Below are 20,645 nucleotides of genomic sequence, written 5' to 3' on the forward strand. Positions count from 1 at the left end.
TTGGTGTTTTCCCAAAGAAGCAGCAGCTTAATCACTTACATTGTCTGGCTTTTTACCTGGGTGCTGGGAATTCAAACTCTGTCCCCCATGTTTGTATGGCAAGCGCTCTACTGACTGAACTGTCTCCCCAGCCCCTTTTAAAGCTCCCTTTAAAACTTGCCACCTCCACTCATGACTTCCAAGCAAGAATTAGGGATCATCAAAACCCAGTCAACCAAACCAGGAGGTGGTGTGGTCTTTAACCTGAGCACCCAGGAAGTGAATGAAGGCAGGATCAGAATGAAGTTTAAGGTCACCCTTGGCTACACAGTGAGTTGACAGCTAGCCTGGGGTGCAAGAGGCCTGTTTCAAAGGCAAGCCTGTGAGAAGGGCCTGTGAGAAGGCCCAGTGGGTAAAGGTACTTACTAACAAGCATGACCATCTGAGTTCCATACCTGGGACCACAGGGAGAGAAATGACTTCTAAAAGTTGTTCCTGACATTTGCAAAAGTGGCACTGAGTGCTCACCCTTTCTCCATCCCCACTTTTCTCGTTCTCTCTGAGAATAAACAAATAAATATAATTTAAAAATTTAAAAACCAAACTCAGAACAAACAAAACACAGCTAAGAGCCCCTTAAGAGAAAAAGGATCTACCCTGGCTGGGTATAGTGGTGCATGCTTTTAATTCCAGCACTGCAGAGGCAGAGGCAGAGGCAGAGGCAGAGGCAGAGAGGCAGAGGCAGAGGCAGAGAGGCAGAGGCAGAGAGACAGAGGCAGAGGCAGAGGCAGAGGCAGAGGCAGAGGCAGAGGCAGAGGTAGGAGGCAGAGGAGGCATATGAGGCAGATCTCTGTGACCAGCTTACTCTAGGACTTTGCAAAAAGACCCTTCCTCAACACACACACACACACGAGAGAGAGAGAGAGAGAGAGAGAGAGAGAGAGAGAGCAAGCAAGTCTGCCTCACCTTAGACACTAGTGAGCTTAGCCAGCATGTACCATGTGCAGGCTGGGGATGGGAAAGGATGGTTGGGTCTAGATGCTGAGGACACAGGATTGAGGAAAGAAAGTTGCCTTCTTCCAAGGTTTCTGCTTGAGTTACTCCCTGATATCCCTCAGTGACAGACTGTTACCTGAAATGTGAGCCACGCAAGTCCTTCCCTCCCCATGCTGCCTTTGGTCAGCAACAGGAAAGAAACTAGGACAGCATGCTAGAGAATGTTATGTGATGTCAGAAGTCATCAAATGGTTATGTTCCAATAGAGAACTTCAAAGTTTCTCAGAGCCATCCTATAGAAACAGCACCAAGTGGGAGCCCCGTCAGTGCATTGTCTTATATCATGGGAAGATAGCCCACACGGTACATGTTCGGTACAGATAAACCTATATAAGCCAAACTCCATATTATAGGGAGGGGACACACAGTGAATGAGGCTCAAACTAGAGTAACTGGAACCAACATTGGACAGACTCAGTGTAGAGCTTGCTGCCTGCAAATCCAAGTTTTTTTTTTTTTTTTGGGGAACTTTCTAGTGTTTCCCTAACCCCACCCTAAACATGTGATCTACACTTGGTTGGATTTGTTGGTTTAGAAACAGCACATACAGGGGCCAGCTGTGTAGGAACTGGCTCTTGTAATTGTAGAGGCTGCAAAGAGACAGACCTTGGCAAGATTAATCCAGTGAGTCTGCAGGCTCGGGTTCAGGAAGCTGATGGTGTGAATTTCAATGGAAAGGCTTGACGCCTCAGCTCAAGTAGTGGGAAGCAAAATGGAGGATGTTCAGCTTTCCCACGATGTGGAGAAGAGAGAGTGATTTACTTGGTTGAGTCTCTGCTCCTCTGTTTGTTCTAACTAGGCATTACTTCACGGACTTAGAAATTCTGTGGTGAGATCACTTGAGAGCCTGTTTGTTTTTAAATTTAACTTTGGGCAATTGTATAAATGACCTGTGAACATAGCTAATCCCACCATCTTGTCCTCTCCCACTACTGTTGACCCCTTCTTTTCCCAACTGTACTGGCTAGTTTTGTGTCAACTTGACACAGCTGGAGTTATCACAGAGAAAGGAGCTTCAGTTGAGGAAATGCCTCCAGGAGATCCAACTGTAAGGCATTTTCTCAATTAGTGATCAAGGGGGAAAGGCCCCTTGTGGGTGGTGCCATCTCTGGGCTGGTAGTCTTGGGTTCTATAAGAGAGCAGGCTGAGCAAGCCAGGAGAGGCAAGCCAATAAAGAACATCCCTCCATGGCCTCTGCATCAGCTCCTGCTTTCTGACCTGCTTGAGTTCCAGTCCTGACTTCTTTGGTGATGAACAGCAGCGTGGAAGTATAAGCTGAATAAACCCTTTCCTCCCCAACTTGCTTCTTGGTCATGATGTTTGTGCAGGAATAGAAACCCTGACTAAGACACCAACCAATCACCAATCAACTACTTTAATATCTCCTCCTCCTCCCCCCTCCATATGCTCCTCTCCCCTCCTCCTCTTCTTCTCCCCCCCCCCTTTTAAAAGAGAAAATGGAGCCAGACATGGTGGCGTAAGCCTTTATTCCCAGCACTCGGTAGGCAGAGGAAGGCAGATCTCTTGAGTTCCAGGCGAGCCAGGATGACATACAGAGATAAACAGAGAAACTCTGTCTTGAAAAACAAACAAGACCATAAGAGTGTTTTAAAGACATATTTTATGTGTGTGCCTATTTTGCTTACATGTATGCATGTGCACATATGCATGCCTTGTGACTACAGAGGTGAGAAGAGGGCTCAGATCCCTAGAGCTTAAGTTATAGATGGTTGGGAGCAGCCTTGTGATTGCTGGGAACCGAACCTGTGTCTTCTGCAGGAGCAACAAGTACATTAACCACTTTTAAATGTTATTTTTACACATATAGGTGCTTTGTCTGCATGTGTGTCTATGTATCATGTGTGTTCAGTACCTGAAAAGACAGAAAAGGTGTCACTCTTCTGTAAGAGCAGTATTAACCTCTGAGCCATCCATCTCTCCAGCCCCATGTTTTCTCACTGTGTAGCTCTGACTAGCTTACAACTCTATAAAGACCAGGCTGGCCCCAAACTTGGAAAGAGATCACCTGTCTCTGCCTCTCGAGTGCTGGGTTAAACCCATGTACCACCATACCCAACTGTCCTTTTCTGTGTGTAGGTTTTGTGCAAGTAACTGTAATTGCTATTCATGACAATGGCTATGCTACGTCTAGGATGCATTGTTTCTAGCTCTCTTGCTCATCCATCTTTAATCTTTTTTTTTTTTTCATCCAGATTCATATAACAATAAGATCACAATTTACAAGATGTCAACACAATAATTTTAGAGCCAATTGATAAAAGCTTTACCCCAATTACTCTAACCTTGTCAAAGTCTTAGCTCCGTGTGGCTGTTGAAAACCGCACAGGATCAGGATCTTCTTCCTATCTGTCTGCCTCCATGTTGGCTGCCATCTTCAATCTTGTAATTGTTCTGTTTCTTATTCCTTGGTGTCCCCTAGTCTTAGAGGCAATGATAGAAATATCCTGTTTAGGGCTGAGCACTCCAGTATTGCACACTTAGGCTTATGCCTGTAATCTAGTGCTCCTGTCAGCTCTGGCCAAAGTTTTCACTGTGGGCTATGGTTAATACAGAGGTTAGTAACTGGTCAAACGAAGAGTGCTTTTTAAAAAATGCGTATGGATATTTTGCCTGCATGTACGTTTGTGCACCGTGTGTTCCTAGTGCTGGCAGAGATCAGAAAAGAGCATCAGATGCTCTGGAACTGGAGCTATAGATAGTTGTGAGCTGCCATTTAAGTGCTACAAATTGAACCCAGGTTCATTGGAAGAGCAGCCAGCACTCTTAAGCACTGCGTCATCTCTTTGGCCCTGATGATGGTTTTGTTTATAAGCCAGAGAGCATGTGGGCAGCTCCATATGTCTCAGGGGATGGCCTTGAACTCCTAATTCGCCTGCTTGTGTGTTTCAAATATAAGCCACTACACCCTACCCTTTGGCCTTTTAAAATTGGGCTGTTCTTACTAGAGTTGTTACAAGCAGTTATTTATTAACCATGTACCAAATATACACTCCTTAGTTATGGGTTAATGATTTCATCTCTTTAAGGAAGTATTTTTTTTTTTTTGGTTTTTCAAGACAGGGTTTCTCTGTATAACCCTGGCTGTCCTGGAACTCACTTTGTAGAGCAGGCTGGCCTCGAACTCAGAAATCTGCCTGCCTCTGCCTCCGGAGTGCTGGGATTAAAGGCGTGTGCTACCACGCCCGGCAAGGTAGTATTTAATTGGATGTCAGACAACAGGAAATTTCTGTTCAGGGGTAGATCTTGTCATTTCTTTAATGAGTATTAGATTTGATTTTTGACATACTTCATATGAATTTGATGAAAGGTGTGTTCAAGCTTTGCTGGATGAGTCCGGAATAACTCTTTAGTGTCCATTAATGAGTCTTATAAAAAGACTCAAATGACAAGATCTACCCCTGAACAGAAATTTCCTGTTGTCTGACATCCAACTAAATACTTCCTTGCCGGGCGTGGTGGCACACGTCTTTAATCCCAGCACTTGGGAGGCAGAGGCAGGCGGATTTCTGAGTTCGAGGCCAGCCTGGTCTACAAAGTGAGTTCCAGGAAAGCCAGGGCTATACAGAGGAACCCTGTCTTGAAAAGCCACAAAAAAAAAAAAAAAAAAAAAAAAAAAAACCAAAAACAAAAAAACAACCCTTTAAAACAGCTCCTCATGTTGTTGTGACCCCAACCATAAAGTTATTTCATTGCTACATGATAACTGTAACTTTGCTATATAAATCATAAATATCTGACATGCAGGATATCTGAAATATGGAGCCTATGTTGAGAACTGCTGCTCTAAAGGAACAGAGCTGACAGAAGGAATATATACATATATATACATACATATATACATGTAACAGGGATTTATTAGAGGCTTACAGCCTGTGGTCCAACAGCCCAGCAATGGCTGTCTCCCTGACTGCTGGGATTAAAGGTGTGCAATACCATCTCCAGCCTATGACATGTATTCTTGAATGACCTCTAGCTTATCATGGAAATTGGGGTTTCTTTATGGAATGTCATGAAATACTTAAGAAATAACACAGAAGTTCTTTTTCTTTTTTTTTTTTAAAAAGATTTATTTATTTATTTATTTATTATATGTAAGTACACTGTAGTTGTCTTCAGACACCCCAGAAGAGGGCGCCAGATCTCGTTACGGATGGTTGTGAGCCACCATGTGGTTGCTGGGATTTGAACTCAGGACCTTTGGAAGAGCAGTCAGTGCTCTTACCTGCTGAGCCATCTCGCTAGCCCAGAAGTTCTTTTTCTTTTTAAGTGTCTTTAATCCCAGCTTCACTTTCTCTGTCAATCATCCTTAGGCCTTATACAGATCTTACTGGAATCCACTCTATCAACCACATGGAGAGAGAAAGTTCTAAGAGCAGATGTAATTGGCTATGTTCAGAGCAGTCTGCTCATGGCAGCTGTAGGACACAGAGAACGGCTATATTTTCCTCCTTTGTACAGCCCTCCATGGCTCAAGACACCTTACTTGGATATCCTGCCCCATCAACTGAAGTCCAGTTAAGCAGCTCTTCATTTCTGCATAAGACACAGTCTGGCTGAGAATAAAACAACTGTCAGAATAGTGGCTAGGCCATACACCTGTTCCCACCAACTCTCCTATAGATGGAACGGCTACGATGGCTACGATGACCACTGAAGGAGATGACAACCACAGCGAACCTGCCCCGTATGTGCAGCTCAGTCAGCTGAGTCCACATGTTCTCAATGATCCACATCTGCTCAGAGTTAGGGTAGTTCCAAGTGTTGGCCACGCTGCTCCATGGCTCTTCTGACTCACACAGCCTGGGGGCTGGTGGGGACCACGCTCTTGGCAGCTTGCTGGGCTAACCAGTGCTTGTATCTTTTCGTCTTGGGCTTCTGAAAGAGCACTACGGACATAGGAACTCTCACAGTGTCCAGTCCATTTACCTGAACAGACATTAAAAATAGGAACAGCCAGAGATCAGCCAGGCAGAAAACATACCACCCAAGCCAGCTCTCCACATGGTTCTCCTCCCAATCAAAACAAAATTCTGGGGCTGGTGAGATGGCTAAGCGGGTAAGAGCAATGACTGCTCATCCAAAGGCCCTGAGTTTAAATCCCAGCAACCACATGGTGGCTCACAACCATCCATAATGAGATGTGATGCCCTCTTCTGGTGTGCCTGAAAACAGCTACAGTGTACTTACATATAATAATAAATAAATCTTAGCAGGGCCAGAGTGAGTGGGGCGGAGCAGCAGAGGTCCTGAGTTCAATTCCCAGCAACCACAGGATGGCTCATAACTATCTGTACAGATACAGTGTACTCATATACATAAAATAAATAAATAAATCTTAAAAAAGAATAGAAAATTCTGTAAACACTTACAGTCACATCACACCAGTACTCGCCCCACCGAGTGATAGGCTCCTCTGGCAGCCTCAGAGCATGTGGGGCAACCACCACACCAAGCTGAAAACAGAACCAACAACCAGATAACCTTTCGATTGCAGCACAATCTAACCTAGATCACCCTAGGTAACACTCTGGTCTATAATTTCCTACGGAGGACTGAATACGCCTGGGGAACGGATTCTGGTTGATGTCAGGGAAGGGCACAGATGCCCACAGATGACAGCAGAAGAGGCTCAGTCTTATTTCTCAGCGAGGGTGGTGAATTTACAAACAGAACAGGTCTTGAGACTAATACTGCTTCATCACAAAGTAATGATTCTCCAGTAAGTCACATATTCCCAGGTTCTTCCTAGCTAGAGATAAAGTAAACTCAACTGCCCTTTCCCATTAGTCCTTAAATTCTGTAACTACCTTTAAGTTCTGAGCCACATTCCTCCCTTTTCCCTGCAAATCAACCAAGAATAACCTCCAACTCCAGCTAGTAAAACCATTTTATAGAGGACAGTTCAATCATGGGTCTCCTACCAAGGAGAGATGGCTCTTACTCAAAGGAAATGCTAATGTTTGGGAACACTCACATTCTTGAAGAAATGGCGGGCAACTATTTCAGGGTTTAGTTCCCATTTGACATTGTTCTTCATTCCCACCTCTAGATGACAGCTTCTCAGAAATTTCACTGTCTGTGGGTCAAGAGGAATTGGAGTCAGAGGAGAGGAAACAGTTCAAGCCACAGGGTCTTAGGTTCAGGAAAGGTATAACATCTGCTCTACAGCTACAAGAGGTGACAACAGGACACTGATGGGAAAACCCAGAACAGTCATTTTCCTCAGCTCTGATATAGAAGAAAGATGCTTTCAGGACTTCATAGGGGATTTTATTTTGCTGTTTCTAGGCAAAGGAAGAGAAATAGTCTGTATTAAACTCAGGATTAGGGCAGGCAAGATGGCACGATGGCACAGTAGGTAAAGGTGCCTGCTGCCAAGAACAATGCCCAGAGTTTGACCCCAGGATCCACTTCGAGGAAGGAGAGACTGGCTCATGCAAGCTGTGCTCTGAACTGCACATGTGCTCTGCCGTAGTACACAGATGTAATAGACTTCCTGGGGAATCTTGGGAGGAAGTAAGCTTCAGGACTCGCAAGCTCACAGCTCTGGCATCCAGTTCTACCCACCCTCCAGCATTAGTTCTTTCCTGCTTACAAAACTAAACATAGATTACATGAAGGTTCAAGATATTTTTTACACTTGATGCCCAACCCTCTTTACAGTTGTCTCTTTTTTCTCTTTTGGTTTTTCAAATCAGGGTTTCTCTGTGTAGCCCTGGCTGTTCTGGAACTCACTCTGTAGACCAGGCTGGCCTCAAACTCAAGAGATCCACCTATATCTGCCTCCCAAGTGCCGAGATTAAAGGCATGTGCTACCATGCCTGGCCCTGCTGTGTATTTTCTAGTATTACACTATGTAAACCTTTACTTTAGGTAGACAGGAGTATCATCGTTGTTAAAATATGCCCTTGAGCTGTTGTCAGGTGTGTGCATAACACACACAAGGCCTAGCTTTGCTCCCCAGCATCACAATGACCTTTGCAGCGTATGTCTACAATCACACCAACCGAAGGGCAGAGTAAGGAGAATTAGGTTAGGGCTGGCCTTGGCTATATACAGAGTTCAGGGCCAGCTATGGCCATATACGTTCCCCTATTTCAAATAAGCATACCTTAAATATTCACTTATACTGCCTAGGTTGCCTCAAACCTACTAATTCCAAGGGCCTTATTTACTACTACAGGAAAAAAAGTACCCTCCACTCTCACCTCCCAGCACCTCCAAGCCCTCTTTCCAGCTGTCTATCAAGTGACTCCTACTTTACTGCCTTTAGTTTGCTGACTACTTTCTCCTGTGTGTCTACAGTTCTCTCTTCAACTTATTTGAAAATATTCCCAAAAGGCAGTCTTCATCTTATATTTTCCCATAGATCTTGCTTCCTGGACTGGGACTCCCTCAAAAGCTAGGGCATTTTTTTGGCAAAACAAACAAACAAAAAAAAAACAGGCTCTGAGTATTTCAAATGGAAGAAATGAACAAATTAAAAAATTGGCACATTTTCTTAAAGGAAGTAAAAAAGCAGCTGGCTGTGGTGTCCCAAAGCCCTTAATCCCAGCACTTGGGAGGCAGAGGCAGGCGGATGCAGAGAGCTAGTTTCAGTACACTGTACCCAACACAGCAGTTCCAGAGGACTCTATACCAGCTACACAGAGCATCAGCCACAATACTACTTTTCTCATCCTTGTGTGTAACAATAAGCAGATGTGAAAGCCATCAGGGACTCAGGAGGGCGATGACCTCCATAAGGAATCAACACAAACTTCCTACTCACCGCCTCTCCTGCCTTTGTCTGGATCTTCTCCAGTTTCCCTTCTCGTCTCAGCTGAAAGAGATGAAACTGAGTAGAAGCAATGCGCCACACTGGGTAATTACTGCCCAGCTGTGCTGGGAACTGGCGGGCTTCTGGGTTCTAGCTGTTACTTCGTCTTTGAATTAAACAACAAAAGGAAGGACTTCCTAGCAGGTACCTTAAAGTTTTATTTTTCCAACCCCCTTGGTCCTTTGAGCTCACCGATTTCTCCTCTTCAAACAGCTTCCTATTTTCAGGAGATGCATACACTGCCAGTCCCTGAGAAAGGAGCTTGTTACGACCCACAGATTTCTTCACTGAGACCAGATCACCCCGGACTCCAATTTCTGTCAATGAGAACGGGAATGGCAGATGAAATCTCTGCAGGCATCCCTATAGAAAAGATGATCATGGGATCAGCCACAGGTAAAGGCCGTGCCTTAGTGTACTCAGGCCTTGGGGTATATCTCCAGCATCACCAAAAGGGAGGGGCATAGAAAAGAGACAGCCCTTACTTTCTCACAGTTTTTATTCTTCCTTACAAACACCACCACCACCGTCAATTTAGTAGGGCAGGTTATAAGGTCCAGTCGTTAAAGTGCCAGCTGCATAGAGGATCTGAATTTGGATGTGGTCCATAACCTTGGCACTGAGGGGAGGTAATATGTACATCCCTGGGACTCGACTCATGCCCTGTATCTCTCTCTCTCTCTCTCTCTCTCTCTCTCTCTCTCTCTCTCTCTCTCTCTCTCACACACACACACACACACACACACACACACACACACACCATGCATGTATTAGGAACTACACTTGTCACACGTCTAGCTTAAAAACTGGTGCAGACTGAGCTGTTCAAAGAATGTCATTGTTTGTGCTGCGAACTGTTACGCTTCTCTTTACACAGTTAACAATATTGCACACACGTTTTAATTTTCCGTGACTTTTTTTTTTCCTCACCAGAACCACAGAGTAGTAAAAACAAAGCAACAAAAGAGGCAGGAAGCGGTTAACGTCAAACAGGAGCAGGGGACAGGGGGCAGGGACAGGGGAAGGGGTCAGCACGTGGGCCCAAGCCTTACCGTCCACAGACTGCGTGAGGATGAGCTCCAGGTTGTCTTTGGGCCGGTGTTTCGTGTCCTCCACCAACTTATATACGCGGTGACGCCGGTGCAGGTGCGGCTTTCGGCCCTCCCGGGCGAGCGGCACCTTCCACCAGCGCTCCACGATGACCGTGCTCTGGTGGTCAGGGAGGCTGGGGTGAGCGAGTGTCCGCAGAGAACACCCCGCCACCCCGCCGGCGTCCCCAGGAAAGTCTGCTCCCCACCCCTGCAGTCTGAGTCTGGCACGAACGACACTCCTGTCCCCCACTGTGTAGGACCCAAGCCCCAGCCGGCCCTCACCTGATAATGAGAGAGACTGAAGTCACGGCCCGGGGTGCTCCCTTCAATTCGCGGCCGGAATAGCTCCCGGATGCCTCCTTGACGCAGCCAAGCAGCGCCTGCCCACCACAGAGTCCTAACCCGGGGAGCTACAGAGGCCGCCATGACCGCGGAGCGGAAGAAGGACCCCGCGCATGCGCAGCTGCGCCTCTGGGCTGCCCGCGGCGCGCCTGAGTGGTATAGATATAGGCTGCGCTGAGACCCGGGCATGGGGAGTGGGAGGGCGGCCGCAACCCCGCCTTGCTCGCCGGCGATAGGACAGCGGAGAGAACTGCTATTTATTTTTGTCACCCCTTTCCACAGAGCTTTGCGTGGATCGACAGTGGAAAACGTACTATTTTTTCTTTCGCTTCGCTTTTAAAAAAGAGGCGAAGGGGGCTTGGCGCACACCTGTAATCTTCCAACAGGACAAATTCAAGCTTATCTGGTTTACATCTCAAGCTCTAGGCCAGCCAGGGCTACTTAGCGAGACCAATAATAATTAACTGGTGAGGAGGAGGATGGTAATAAAAACCAATGATAACAATATAAGTGGTTTGGTTTAGTTCTAGGCACTGAGATCACTTCTAATTTTGACATGCTATAATTTCTGAACACTAAAATATGGATGTCACTCTCAATTTTCCCTTGAATCTTTCTAAAAGTAGTCGAAGGATGGGATCCTCTAAAAACTCTGCAACTTTCCATGATATTGTTACTATTGTATTTAAACTAATATTTAAAGAGTTGCAGGAGACAAACTGTAGAGAAAAAGAAACTATTGTTAGGCACAAGCAGTTCCTTCTGTGGAGTCTTTGTGCTTAATAGATGGTTATAAAATAAGGGTCTATAGAGGAGTGTGGAAAGATGTGCTACACTCCATTTTATGTGCACTTACATAGACTGACCTACACGCATTTTCTTGGTATTCAGGACAAGTCTTCAACAGTCTTTTAATTGTTTGCCTGAGCACTCAGTATGTGGAATTTCATTCTTTTTAGTATCCAGTGTCTTGATGCTCTCAGTTCATCTTATGGCTAACCACTATTTATATGCCAGTGATGTCCAAATTCTTATCCTAGGCTCCCACAAACTTCACATTGGAATATCAACTTATTCATCATCATCTTATATGTTTAACAGACATTTAAAAACTAATGAATGCCCTATTCTTTATAAACTGCCCTACCTGCAGGCTTTCCTGTTACAGCTGATGAGAATTCCATTTTGTTGTTTTGTTTTCCTCCATTCTTTGAAACATCTTATTATTTTAAAATTTTTACATGTTTGTATATTTGAGATTATATAATTTTACCCTTCCTTTTCTCCTTCTAACCCCTCTCCTTTTCTCTCAGATTCATGGACTCTTTCCCCTTGTTATTTATATTTGTGTGTTTATATATTCTTAAATATATAAATATAATCTGCTCAGTTTGTACATTGTTACTTGTACGTATGTATGTTTTCAGGGCTGACCATTTGGTATTGGGTAACCAACTGGTGTGCTCTTCCCTGGGGAAGACTATTTCTCCTGTTCTCAGCATTCTTTTCTTGCCTGTAGCTCTTTGTCTAGGGTTGAGGCCTAGTGAGCTTTTTCCTTTCTCATTAGCATGTATATTGGTGTCCTCCTTGTTCAGGTCTTGTTTAGGCAGCAATGTTGGTATGAATTCACTGATGTAGCGTCCCTGACATTTTTAGGAGACACAATCTCATAGCAAACTTCCTGTTCCTCTACTTCATAGAATTGTTCTGCCTCCTCTTCTACAACAATCCCTAAACTTGAGGTGCAGGTATATTATAGATGTATCAGTTGGGAGTGCGTTTTATAACTCTCCATTTTGATGGTTGTAGTTTCTGTAATGATGTCCACTTGTTACAAAGATGTTTCCTTGATGAGTGGCAAGAGCTACACTTATCTGTGGGAAGAAGGATAACATTTTAGAATGTAGTTAGAGATTATGTTGGTTTAGTAAGGTGGTAGATATAGGTTCTCCAAGATCCATGGCCTCAATAGGCAGGAATATCTTAAGTTTCCAGAAACAGGCATGACTTCCCTCTTGTGGAGAGGGCCTGAAGTACAATGAGAGCGTTGTTGGTTACTGTCAAGGTAGGTATGCATGCTGCTGGTTACTGTTGTAGGCATCATAGCTAGGTAGGACTATCAGTTGTTTTCTTCCTTTGGCACCATGAAAACTCGTCCCCAAGGAGGAGGCTTTCAGTTCAGAACTACCTCTGATCCTCTGAGTCCTGAGCACATTTAAAAAGCTTCTTTATCTCACAAGGCATCAGGAAACCCTATATGTTCTTAAATAATTATGCTAAATAATTAAAACATATAGAATATATATCACATGTAGAACACTAATGAGGTCAAGGAAAAGTGGGAAAAAAGGGAAAAGTGAAAAAGAGAAAGAAATAGAAAGGAAAGAAGACAGGAAATGTTTAAAATCTAAGAGGCAGAGCTGGAAAGATGGTTCACTGGGTAAATTGCTTGTATGCAGCTCTGATAACCTGTGTTAGAATCCCACTGAGTCTGTAATCTCAACCTCAGCATTACTATGGTGATGGGAGATAGAGAGAAGAGAACTGACCAGAAGCTTAAATTCACAGTGTAGCAGCAGATAGAACAAGAGACTTTGGTTTAAAAACAAGGTGAAAGGAAAGAATAGACTACTTGGAAAAGCTGTCCTCTGACTTCCACATACACATGCATAGGAATTAAGTTAAAAGGGTCCATGTGGCAGGCTGGCATGGTGGTGCCAGTCTTTAATCCCTGCAGAGGCAGGCGGATCAATCTCTCTCTCCCAAATCTAAGTGGTAACACATTTTTTTTTTTTTTTTAGAACAAAAGGTATATTGGAAAAAGGCAGGAGACTACCTTGTTGCATCTCTATCCTACCACAAAATCATACTGACTTTATTTGGTTGACTGTTTCAAGCCCCGGCTGAAAGGGACCTGTCACACCCATGTCTTCCTCTTTGCTGTCTTGGTGAAACAGCTTATGGAGGACTCCAGCTACTTGCTCCTTATTGACCAGACAAGTGGGGAGGCTGACGTGGGATGGCTTTCTGACTAAACAGGTAGTTCAGCCTGCTACCATGCACAACCATAGGCATCCGATTGGAACAAAAGTGGAGACTGTGTGAGGAAAATTTGCATCAGTGAGACAGAAGAGGATTTACTCTCTTACCTTCTGGTTGAGGTCACCAAGTATGTTATTGGGGGTTACTCATACCCCAGTGTTTTCACACTGACACAGAAAAGTGTACATTGAGCAAAGTAGTAAGAGATCTTATTTGGAAGCAAAGTAAAGGCACAAGTTAGATGTAGTACATGGAGCAGTGGGGTCCTGAGCAAGCATGCAGCAGGAGAGCCTGGTTCCTGTTTAGGGCTTTCTTTCATGGGTTCAAGGAGAAAAAGTTGATTGTGTGATTGTGTGTGTGTGATTGTGTGTGTGTGTGTGTGTGGCTTGATGCAGGTGGGGGTTCCGGGTTGCTAAGTGCTTTTTTGGGAATGGTGTGTATGAGTAACTTTCAATACACATACCTGCCTTACCATCACCTCTAAAGCCCCATTGTGGAGAATACATTATCTTTTTCTGTAGTAGTCACAGAATAAGAGATGTGTCCTACATAGTTTTATAGGATTTTCTTTCCTTAAGCCAGATGTAGTATAGCATATGCTTGTAATCTCAGCACTTTGGAGGTAGAGGCAGGAAGATCCAAAGTTCAAAGCCATCCTCACCTACTCAGTTCTAGACTATTCTGGGCTGCATAAGACCATATCTTTCTCCTCCTCCTCCTCTTCTATTTTTGTTTTTGTTTTTTTTTTGAGACAATGTTTCTCTGTGTAGCCCTGGCTGTTCTGGAACTCACACTGTAGACCAGGCTGGCCTTGAACTCAGAAATCCACCTGCCTCTGCCTCCCAAGTGCTAGAATTAAAGGCGTGCACCACCACTGCCCTCTTTTTTCTTTCTTTCTCTCTTTCTTCTTTCTCTCTCTTTCTTCTTCTCTTCTTCTCTTCTTCTTCTTCTTCTTCTTCTTCTTCTTCTTCTTCTTCTTCTTCTTCTTCTTCTTCCTCCTTCTTCCTTCTTCTTCTTCTTCTGAATTGTTTATTTAGTTTATGTATATAAGTACACTGTAGTTATCTTTAGACACACCAGAAGAGGGCATTGGATCCCATTACAGATGGTTGTGAGCCACCATGTAGTTACTGGGATTTGAACTCAGGACCTTGGGAAGAGCAGTCAGTGTTCTTAACCACTGAGTCATCTCTCCAGTCCCTGGCTTCTTCTTTTATTAGATATTTTCTTTATTTACATCTCAAATGTTATCCCCTTTCCTAGTTTCCCCTCTGAAAAAATCCTCTATTCCCTTCTCCCTCCCCCTGCTCCACAACCCATCCACTCCCACTTTCTGGCACTGCCATTCCCCTACACTGGGGCACAGAACCTTCACAGGACCAAGGGCCTCTCCTCCCACTGATGACCGACTCGGCCATCCTCTGCTATATATGCAGCTAGAGACATGAGTCTCACCATGTGTTTTCTTTGATTAGTGGTTTAGTCCCAGGGAGCTCTGGGAGTACTGGTTAGTTCATATTGTTGTTCCTCCTATGGAGCTGCAAAGACCATATCTTCTTTTTAAAAAATCTTTTAATTTTTATTTTTTTTCATTTGAGACATGTATCTGACCCAAAATTAACCTCAACCTCCAATTCTTGTCCTGTCTCAGCCTCCAGAGTGCTGGGATAATAGGTGTGCACTACTAAAGATCATTTTAAAAGTCATACCTAGTCACTCTTTCATGTAAAACACCGCTCAGTCACTTCCCCTTTATGCAAAAGAAAAAGCCCAAAAATTGGTGTAGGTTGTATGTACTACAGCTACACTTACTGCCCCATTCACCTACAGTAGTTGCCTTCCTGTTGAAAACAACAGACACACTTTTAGCATTTGAATGGGCTGTTGCTTTTGACTAGGATAGTCCTTATCCTTAGACATTACCTTCGTTAACAGTCTATTATTAGTATTGTTGTTGTTATTGAGATAGGGTGCTTCTGTGTAGTCTTGGCTGTCCTGCAATTCGATATGTAGACCAGAGAGCCACCTGTCTATGCTTGGCTGGCTGACAATCTTAACTCCCTTTGTCTTTGATTGATCATCTTTTCAGTGAGGCCTACATGGATCACCTGTACCAAAACCCTGCTGCATACCCCACACTTCTAATCCTTTTAGGTTTTTTGAGATTGGGTCTCAGAGTGTAGCTCTGGTTGGTCTGGAACTCATTATATAGACCAGGCTATCCTCAAAAGATCTACCTGCTTCTGCTTCCCAAGTGCTAAGATTAAAGGTGTGCCATCACACCTGGCTTGGTTCTTTTTTGTTTCCCCTTTAGCAGTTCTCTTCTGACATGCTTATTTTCTATATACTTACAAATACCTGGCTCTCTCACTTTAAATAGAGCAGAGATCTGTAGTTCACACAGTGGTGCCTGGCTCATAGCAGGCCCTCCATAAATATTTAAATTGATGGCTAATAAATTTTAAGAGACCTCAAACTGTTGGTTCTAGAACAATTTTTTCCCTCAATGCTAAATTTTATCAGTGTCTTAGGTTTTCTATTGCTGTGATAAACCAAAACCAACCAAAAACAACTTAGGGAGAAAAAGGTTTATATCATCTTAAAACTCTCAGGTTACCCGCTTATCACTGAGGGAAGTCATGGCAGGAAATTGAGACTGGAACTGAAGGAGGGGCCATGGAGGAATATTATTACTTTGCTCTCCATGGCTTGTGCACCCTCAGGACCACCAGCTCAGGGGTGCATTACACATAGTGAGCTGAAACCTTCCACATCAATCACTGCTTAAAATTCCTATAGGCCTGTCCACAGGAAATTCTCAGTCCACGTTACCACTTCTTAGATGACTCTAGCTTGTCTCAAGTTGAAATAAAGCCAACCAGCACAATTGTTACCATATTCTTATGTGTGTATGTGTAACTTATTACAGAATCTTTCTACTTTCTGTTGAAATTTTTAAGATCTAGCAGAACTGATTCTGTGTCTGGCACAGCAACTTACTGCTGAGTTATGTTGGTGTGAGCTTTTTACCATTTTAATATATTGATTCTGTAACTCCACTAATTTCCACTGGCTGGGCCTGTTTGTGTGCTTGAAACAGGGTTTTGATACGTGGCACTGTTCAGCCAGAATCTTGCTACTGCAAACCAGGCTGGTTCCAGATGTTGAGCAATTCTGTCATCTCTGTCTCTTGACTGCTAGGATTAAGGATGTGTATACACATACAGCATTAGAGTTTCCTAGAGATGTTTAATTTGGGATTTCTACCCTATAAAGACAACCAAGAAAGTTCTGCACTTTGTAGTACTTATGTGCTATGGGGAGGGATGACTGCAAAAATAATTGTTAATCAGGTCAGTGTTGGAGCAGGGCCTTCGAAGCTTACTGTGACATTAGACACCAACTCTGTAGTTGCTGGACTTAGAAGTGTTCCAGAGGGAGGGCCAAGGTGGTAGGTACAAGAAGAGCTCTGGCAAGGCTGCTAGCCAACCAGTATATAAGTTTTTTGGTTTTTGGTGTTTTTGAGACAGGGTTTCTTGGTATAGCCATGGTTGTCCTGGAACTCACTTTGTACACAGACCAGGCTGGCCTCGAACTCAGAAATCCGCCTGCCTCTGCTTCCCGAGTGCTGGGATTAAAGGTGTGTGCCACCATGTCCGGCTCAGTATATAAGTTTTAAAGCATTTTAAATATTGCTATAGTTGTAAAGTGTATCCTAGTTGAATATGAACCTTGGTTAGTGGGAACTGCAGTGACATAAGCAAGTGACATCATGTCTATGTCATAATGCCTGCCAGGTCACAATGGACAGGGTGGCTTGAACCTCTGCGACTTATCCGCTGAACCTCACTTTGCCGCAGGGAGGCACTGAACAGAGAAACTGCCTTGTAACAGGTCCCGCCCCTCTCTCTACTCCCTTTCTTATATCAAGAGGGGAAAAACACGGAACTATCTCTATCCATTCTGGTCACCATACGCCTATTACCTCTACTGTTACAAATACCGGATCACCCTCCGGGAGAAGATGCTGCCTTGTTGTTACAAAAGGTACTTGTTTTCAACTTTAATTTACATAAAGTATAAGGGAAATAAAACAACTTGAAGGAATTTGTTAAGTGAAAGGATAGAAGCCTAGCATAGATTTATATAATTTTTCTATTTGGCTGGCCTGCAACCAATTCATAGGTAATATAGGAAACAGTGTTGGAAGACTGGTCCCATGTAGCTGAAGTGGGGACTTTATAGTTCACATCTTCATCCCAGGCACTGAGATACACTAATTTGGGTCTTTCTTTTCCAACAAGCATCACTTACAAGGAACAGGAGGACCTGACTCTCCGGCCCCATTGCTGCCTCCCGTGCTCCTGCCTCCCGTGCTCCTGCCTCCAGTGCTCCTGAGTCCCTAGGAGGCCTCCAGGTGGGTAGGAGCACTGCACAGGAAAAAGACCACAGCCAGCTTAAAGAACTCTATTCAGTAAGTAAACTATGAACTGGTGATGTGACAGGGCAGCTCTGTGGTTTCTGAGAGAATATTAGCCAGTTGATAACTATAAAAATCAGACTAGGTAGGACCCTGAGCTCATGTGTAAAATCCACTTGCTTTCTAGATGGATTCTGGCCCAGAGATCTAAGTCATATAGCTGGTAGCCAACAGCAGGATAGGAAAAGTAGGTATAACAGATTATCGTGGGACTTTAGGACATAAAGTACTTTAGAGACCTGACTGGTGGTAATTGGCCTGTAATCTCAGCTTCTTGAAGGGGCTGCCTAGACTACAGAGTGAGCAAAAGGCTAGCCTCAGCAAGTTAGCAAGACCTTATTCCCCAACTCTATGAAATAAAGCTGAGGATATAGTATGAACAAGATGACACCCTGAGCTTCCCAGTACTGGTCAGTACTCCCAGGTATTTGACAGCAAGTAGAACTCAGTATGGGATGGCTATTCCTAGGACTAAGGAATATTGTTATATCTCTTAAGATTCTGACTTCCTAGCTTCTTTCATTTGCCTCTCCTTGATTCTACAAAGGCACTTCTGTTTGCCTTAGGTGTGATTTTAGGACAAAATGAGCACAGATTATTACTTCAATTTTCTTTCTTTCTTTTTTTTTTTTTTTTTTTTTTTTTTTTTGGTTTTTCGAGACAGGGTTTCTCTGGATAGCCCTGGCTGTCCTGGAACTCAATTTGTAGACCAGGCTGGCCTCGAACTCAGAAATCCGCCTGTCTCTGCCTCCCGAGTGCTGGGATTAAAGGCGTGTGCCACCATGACCGGCTAATTTTATTTCTTTTCCAGGCTGGGAACCTGACAGTGCTATCAACTGACCCCCTGCTTCACCAAGATCCAGTTCAGTTAGACTTTCACTTTCGTCTTACCCCCCATTCCTCTGCTCATTGGCACGGCCTTCTGTGTAATCACCGACTCTTCCTGGATATCCCATATCAGGCCTTGGATCAAGGCAACCGAGAAAGGTGAGGACCTGGATGGGCCTGGGGAAGAGTTGGGATGTTTCACCCTTTATCATGTCACAGTGACTCAGGGGGTGGGTCAGACACACAAAACACACTAGTAGCACACAGACAAGAGCTTGCAGTTCAAGGAATAATTTTAAGTTGAGGGTCAGTTGCTGGACTTAGACTCAGGAACACCAAAGTAAGGATTCAAAATAGTTGAATACTTTCTAGCTCTTAAGCAGTCCTTTCCTCCATGAACCTTCTGTGACATTCACATCAATCAGGTGGAATCCCTTGCTTCAGAGAAAAGCTCCCAAACTCCTTTAGCAACTTTTTATTTTCCAGTTTCAGTAGGTAGAGAGCAAACACTTGCCAGTATTTCTCCTCTTCTGTTTGTCTGGATTTTGAGTTAAGTATTAACTTTCTCTCTGGCCTCTAGTTTGACAGCAACACTGGAGTATGTGGAGGAGAAAACCAATGTGGACTCTGTGTTTGTGAACTTCCAAAGCGATCGGAAGGACAGAGGTGTGTCCCTCTTCCCTCTGGCACTTCAGTACCCTGCCCCCATTTCTGTTGCAAAGGAAGTTAAGGCACACAACATTATATTCAGTACCATTACAATTGGATGAATGAGAAGCATGGAAGAAATTACAGAATCCATTCAAGGGATATGATGGACTGACAAAGAATGTCAAGCAAATGTATCAAGCTTTCACAGTAGTAGGGCTAGAAGGACAGGAATACATTTAACCAGATGTAGTCTGTTATTGCTCATTTTTCAAAGAGTTTATATTCTGCTGCATATGAGACAAGATGAGCTGGATATTGTGGTACAAGCCTGTGATCCCAGCATTTGAAAAGCTAAGGCAGAAGAATTCTGTACTCAAGGTCAGATTGGCTACATAGTGAGATCTCATCCCAAACCAAAACCAAAACTGAAGAAAGCAAAACCAACAACAAAAACAAACCCAATCAACCAAAACAATACACCCCAAGCCCCCAACTAACCAACCAAAACAATACACCCCAAGCCTAGATGCTGCTTAACTGCACTACATGCTTGAATAATCACATCTTAAATCTGTGAGGAAGGTTCTCATTCTCACTTTGCAAATGAGTAAGCTGGAGATCTGAAAGGTTAACTAGAATTTAAAATGAATAATAAATGCAGGGTAGAGCCCGTGTCTATCACTCCAAAGCACACCCTACGCCTGCACTACACTGCTTGCTAGTTACTCTCTTGAGAAAACATCTATGAGAAGTATATGGGCTGAGCTTCAGTGGGTATTCTAATCGTTTGTTCTGTTCTTCTACAGGTGCCCTGCTGCGAGCCTTTAGCTACATGGGCTTCGAGGTGGTTAGACCAGATCATCCTGCCCTCCCTCCCTGGGACAATGTCATCTTCATGGTGTATCCCCTTGAAAGGGACCTTGGCCACCCTGGCCAGTGAGCCTCCCTAAACATGTTCCATCTCTGTGAGGGGTTGGAAACCTCAACACACGGGACTCTGAGGCCCAGGATGTGATTTAAGATACTTCCATCCTAGGAAATAAAGGGTAGTGCAATCAAAGCGTTTGCTGTTTCTTGGTGGGAGGGACTGTTGGAGGAATAAATTCACTGCATAAGAACTAAGAAAACCAGAGGAACCTGAGTCAGATGTGGGAGGGCTCCCTTGGCCTTCTCCTTATTCCTAAACCATTTTTTCATTCCCATTTACTGAGCATCTGCCATAATAAATTACTAGTCAACTAGAGCCGGGCTGTGGTGGCCACATGCCTTTAATCCTAGCACTTGGGAGGCAGAGGCAGGCGGATTTCTGAGTTTGAGGCTAGCTTGGTCTATAAAG

At 44.1% G+C, this 20,645-nt stretch overlaps 2 protein-coding genes across 3 annotated transcripts; one reads left to right on the forward strand and one right to left on the reverse strand.

Moving 5' to 3' along the window:
* Positions 1 to 3,370: 3,370 nt before the first annotated feature.
* Mrpl9 (mitochondrial ribosomal protein L9) lies at positions 3,371 to 10,426 on the reverse strand. Of its 2 annotated transcripts, none has more exons than XM_021158227.3 (7): positions 10,249 to 10,426; positions 9,928 to 10,084; positions 9,068 to 9,192; positions 8,828 to 8,878; positions 7,031 to 7,132; positions 6,426 to 6,509; positions 3,371 to 3,476 (listed from the first exon to the last, which is right to left on the reverse strand). In XM_021158227.3, exons 1-7 carry the CDS (start codon positions 10,390 to 10,392, stop codon positions 3,399 to 3,401), a joined length of 741 nt encoding a protein of 246 aa, XP_021013886.2. In that variant the 5' UTR covers positions 10,393 to 10,426; the 3' UTR covers positions 3,371 to 3,398. The 2 variants fall into 2 exon arrangements, with proteins under 2 accessions (XP_021013886.2, XP_021013887.2); XM_021158228.3 differs by lacking the exon at positions 3,371 to 3,476 and adding an exon at positions 5,154 to 5,982.
* Positions 10,427 to 17,221: 6,795 nt separating this feature from the next.
* Oaz3 (ornithine decarboxylase antizyme 3) lies at positions 17,222 to 20,360 on the forward strand (the record flags this gene model as incomplete). Its single annotated transcript, XM_021158376.3, is given in 6 exon segments — positions 17,222 to 17,397; positions 17,655 to 17,745; positions 17,747 to 17,824; positions 18,642 to 18,817; positions 19,239 to 19,324; positions 20,116 to 20,360. Coding segments are annotated over 6 exon segments (741 nt in total), but the record flags the coding sequence as incomplete, so codon positions are not given.
* Between the last annotated feature and the right edge of the window lie 285 nt (positions 20,361 to 20,645).

Source organism: Mus caroli, unplaced genomic scaffold, assembly GCF_978045245.1.
Source record: "Mus caroli unplaced genomic scaffold, Mus_caroli_1 scaffold_3, whole genome shotgun sequence".
Taxonomy (NCBI): domain Eukaryota; kingdom Metazoa; phylum Chordata; class Mammalia; order Rodentia; family Muridae; genus Mus; species Mus caroli.